General features: G+C 40.3%; 1 protein-coding gene across 1 annotated transcript in view; it reads right to left on the reverse strand.

The window, feature by feature from the left end:
* Positions 1-4,692, reverse strand: part of CCAR1 (cell division cycle and apoptosis regulator 1) — a 65,915-nt gene that overhangs the window by 17,395 nt on the left and 43,828 nt on the right. The window contains exon 16 of the mRNA XM_008578477.1: positions 149-340. Coding sequence (XP_008576699.1) covers positions 149-340 — 192 coding nt within the window. The remainder of the gene's footprint in view (positions 1-148; positions 341-4,692) is intronic.

A 4,692-nucleotide genomic window follows, 5' to 3' on the forward strand; every position in this document is an offset into this window, starting at 1 on the left:
GGGGGGGGGGGGGGGGGGGGGAGGAGACAGGAGCAGGAGACCAACAAAAACAGAAGCAATGAAAAAGGTACTCAAAGAGATTTAAGAGATATACATTAATCAGTCACAGTATGCTTATCTGGATCCTAATTCAAACTTAAAATATTACCTCAAATGAATGTTCTTTATTATCCTCTAATCTGTAGTCCAAAAGGACACTCAAAGACATGATGCTACAATCAAACTTGCCGCTTTTTGCTGCCCAATTTGGATGTACAACAATCGCTGGTTCATCAGGCAAAATATATCTTCTTTCCCGGCGCTGGCGTTCCATTTCCTCTTGACGTTTTCTTTCTTCTTCCTAGATATTTGAAATTTTAAGTCATGGTTAAACCTCCACGTATAATACGTATGTATATCAAATGTACATCAGATAAAGAAAAATGGTAAAATTGCCATGATTCTTTATGGTGATTACACCAACCATACAGATTGAGAAGGGAGAAAAGTTGAAATTTATTAAGGGCAGTAGCCTTCATGGCTAAGTCTCTTTCTTTTGGATTTCCCAGTATAAGAAACTGCCTTATAAAGAGGGGAAAAAATTACCTATATCAAAATTATATAAACTAGGGGATTCTGGGAAAACAGAGGTGGTAGCATAGTTTTTGGATCTTCCTGAATCGCCGCATTAATAAAAGACAAAGCAGGGCAGGCCCATGGCTCACTTGGGAGAGTGTGGTGCTGATAACACCAAGGCCGCGGGTGTGGATCCCTATATAGGGTTGGCCAGTTGGCTCACTTTGGAGAGCGTGGTGCTGACAACACCAAGTCAAGGGTTAAGATCCTCTTACCAGTCATTATAAAATAAATAAATAAATAATAAAAGACAAAGCAATACAGGTATCAAAACCAAAAACCCAAAGACATTCACAAAAAAACTAAATGACAAGGTATCCCCACCACAAATCAATATACAAGTGGGTGGGAAAAAGCCATGTGTCGGGCCGGCCCGGTGGCACACTGAAGAGTGCGCCGCTTGGGAGTGCGGTGGCGCTCCCGCCGAGGGTTCAGATCCCATATGGAGACCAGTTCCCGCTCACTGGCTGAGCACGGTGCGGGTGCAACACCAAGGGTTGCGATCCCATTGCCGGTCCCCGGTACGGGCGCAACACCGAGGGTTGCGATCCTGTTACCGGTCAGTAAAAAAGACAAAAAAAAAAAAAAAAAAAAAAGCCATGTGTCACTTGTGTCTGGTGGCAGGAGGAACAGAAGAAAGCAATGGGAGAAGTAGTGGGGTTGTCAGATGTACCTGAGAACACGAAAACCACAAAACAGCCCATAAGTATTCACTGGCAAATGTAGCAAGTCAATTTAAGAACAGCAGCTGAAAACAGGCAGTTTTACCCCAAACGAGAGTGAATGCAGAAGGTCCATGTTAAGATCTGAAGGGGCCTAGAACATTCTAGCTCTATCAACTTGCAAAGCCTATTTATCAGGGCTTCCTTGCAGCACAGGGCACCACACTGAAGAAAAACTGCTGGACGCAGAAACAATATTGAGCAGGATAGGAACAGAGACATAGAAGGCCCAGATAAAAAGTGATAAAGGACAAAAGAGATAGGAAATCTCAGAAAGCAAGCCACAGTTGTTTATAGCACAGCCTTATAACCCCAAGGTCATAAGTTCGGATCCCCGTGCTGGCCAGCACAGGGGGAAATAAAAACCAAAACAGAACAGAAAGTGAGCCACTGTATTTTTTTTGACAGAACTAGAAAACAGAACGTAGAATAGAGCTCCGTAAAGTTAGAAAAGCTATCTGAAGCAAACCTCCAAATAAAAATTTAGGCAAACTAAATTCACATAAAAATGAATAGCAAAGTATTGAGGACAAATCTCATACAAAGTAACTATAAACAAAAGGGAGAAAACAAGGAGCAGAATCACATCCTTGCAGACAATGAAAGTGGGCCAGAAGACAGATAAAAATTTTAACTTACTATTTTTAAAGCATGCTAAAAGACATTAAGAAACTGTTAGAAGATATGAGGGCTGGCCAGTTAGCTCAGTTGGTGTTATAACCAATAGCCAAGAGGTGGAAACCACCCAAGCACCCATGAACAGATGAATGAGTAAACAAAATGTGGTGTATGTGTGTATGTCTATATATGTAAAGAATATTTAGCTTTAAATGGGAATAAAATTATGATACATGCTACGACATGAACACTGAAAACACATGCCGAGTGAACGCTGAAAACACATGCCAGACACAAAAAGACTAATACTATATGATTCCACATATGTGAAGTACCTAATACAGGTATATTCACAGAAACAGAAAGTAGAATAGAAGTTACCAAGGGCTAGTGGACGGGAGAAATGGGTAATTATTGATTACTAATGTGTAAAGTTTTTGTTTGGAATGATGATAAAGTTCTGGAAATGAACAAAAGCAATGGTTGTACAGTATTTTTAATATATTTAATGTTACAGAATTTTACACTAAAAAATGGTTAAAATGGTAAATTTTACTTTATTTCTATCTTTCCACAATAACAGAATCTTTTTGAAAGGAAAACTTTCCTGAAAACAAATAAAAGATCTGAAACTACATAGTGAAAAAACACCCTATATACCCGAAGATATTAACCCAGACAGACCAATATTAAAACACATTTCTAATAAAATTAGAAATTTGTGCATCTATGCAAAAACAGCAAGTGATTATAGCAGAAAGAAAATTTTATCATCATCACTTTTGACAGCAAAACTTTATGCCAGAAAAAAATGAAGTAACTAACATATTTGAGATATTGAAGGAAAAGAAATGTGAGCCTAAGATTTTATATTCTGCAGAACTGACTATCAAGTATAAAGGACGCAGACAAACTTATCAACATACAAGAATTTATTTATTTTTTCCTCAGAACTCCCCTTTTATTAACATTTTGCATTACTAGGGTACATTTGTCACAGTTGATGAACCAAGACATTTTTATTCACTGAAGTCCATACTTTATTTAGACTTCATTCATTTTTCCCCAGTGTCCTTTTTCTGTTCCAGGATCCCATCCAGGAGACCATATTACATTTGGTTGTCATGTCTCCTTAGGCTCCTCTGGGCTGTGACAGTTTCTCACACTTCCCTTATTTTTTTTTTTTTTTTTTGTCCTTTTTTGAGACCAGCCGCACTGCGCTCAGCCAGTGAGCACACCGGTCATCCCTATATAGGATCCGAACCCGCAGCGGGAGCGCTGCTGTACTCCCAGCGCTGCACTCTCCCGAGTGCACCACGGGCTCGGCCCCACACTTCCCTTATTTTTGATGGCCTTGAAAGAAAGTTTTAAAGAGTACCATTCAGGTGTATTGTAGCATGTCCCTCAATTTGAATTTGTCTGATATTTTTCTCATGATGAGACTGGGTTATGAGGAAGAAGAACACAGAGGTGAAATGTCCTTCTTATCACTTCTTATCAAGGGTATGTACTATCCACCTGACTTGTCACTGCTGATATTGACCTTGGTTACCTGGTTGGGGTAGTGTTTGTCTGATTCTTCTACTGCAGAGTTACTCTAGTCACACCCCCCCGCCCCCCCCCCGCAACCACACGCACTGTGCTCTTTGGAGGGAAGTCACTCTGCACAGCCCACACTTGGGGGGGGGGAGCGACGCTCCACCTCCCTGAGGGCAGAGGAGCTGCATAAACTTTGGAATTCTTCTGCACAAAAGACTTGTCTATTCTACCATTATTTGTTTATTCAACCATTTATTTATAGCAGTATGGATTCATGGACATATATTTTACACTTTGGCACATATTCCAATGCCACATTATTTATTTGGTTGCTCAAATGCTCCCAACCTTGGCCACTGGGAGCTCTTTCGATGGCTCCTAACTCCCTGCAACCTATGCACCTGTCACTGTGTGGGGCTATGAGCACTTTCTCACCTCCTGGTGCTACAAGATGCTCCAGGCTCATCCAGCATATTCCCTGCTCCAGCCCTAGAATTGACCATTTCTCCAAGGAGCTGGGGTTTTTTTTGTTCATCCTGGAGAATATTAGAATCCGAGATCTGGGCATATCATGTGTAAACTAGGTTTTATTTATTTATTTCATTTCTTTTGTTTAATTACTTTTAATTTTTTTTAACTTTAATTTTTTTGTTTGTTTTGTCGATATACAATGTGGTTGATTATTATGGCCCATCACTGAAACCCCCCTCCCTCCTCCCTCTCCCCCTTCCCACCCAACAATGTCCTTTCCGTTTGCTTGTTGTAACAACTTCAAAGGATTGTAGTTGTTATATCTTCTCCCCCCCCCACCCCCAGTTATTTTCGTTTGCTTGTTGTAACAACTTCAAAGGATTGTAGTTGTTATATCTTCTCCCCCCCCACCCCCAGTTATTTTTTGAGTGAATTAATTTATTTATTTTTAGCTCCCACCAATAAGTGAGAACATGTGGTATTTCTTTTTCTCTGCCTGACTCGTTTCACTTAATATTATTCTCTCAAGGTCCATCCATGTTGTTGCAAATGGCAGTATTTCATTCGTTTTTATAGCTGAGTAGTATTCCATTGTGTAGATATACCACATTTTCCGTATCCACTCATCCAATGACGGACATTTGGGCTGGTTCCAACTCTTGGCTATATTGTAAAGAGCGCTGCAATGAACATTGGGGAACAGGTATACCTTCGACTTGATGATTTC

The sequence above is a fragment of the Galeopterus variegatus genome, unplaced genomic scaffold, assembly GCF_000696425.1.
Source record: "Galeopterus variegatus unplaced genomic scaffold, G_variegatus-3.0.2 Scaffold1691, whole genome shotgun sequence".
Taxonomy (NCBI): Eukaryota; Metazoa; Chordata; class Mammalia; order Dermoptera; family Cynocephalidae; genus Galeopterus; species Galeopterus variegatus.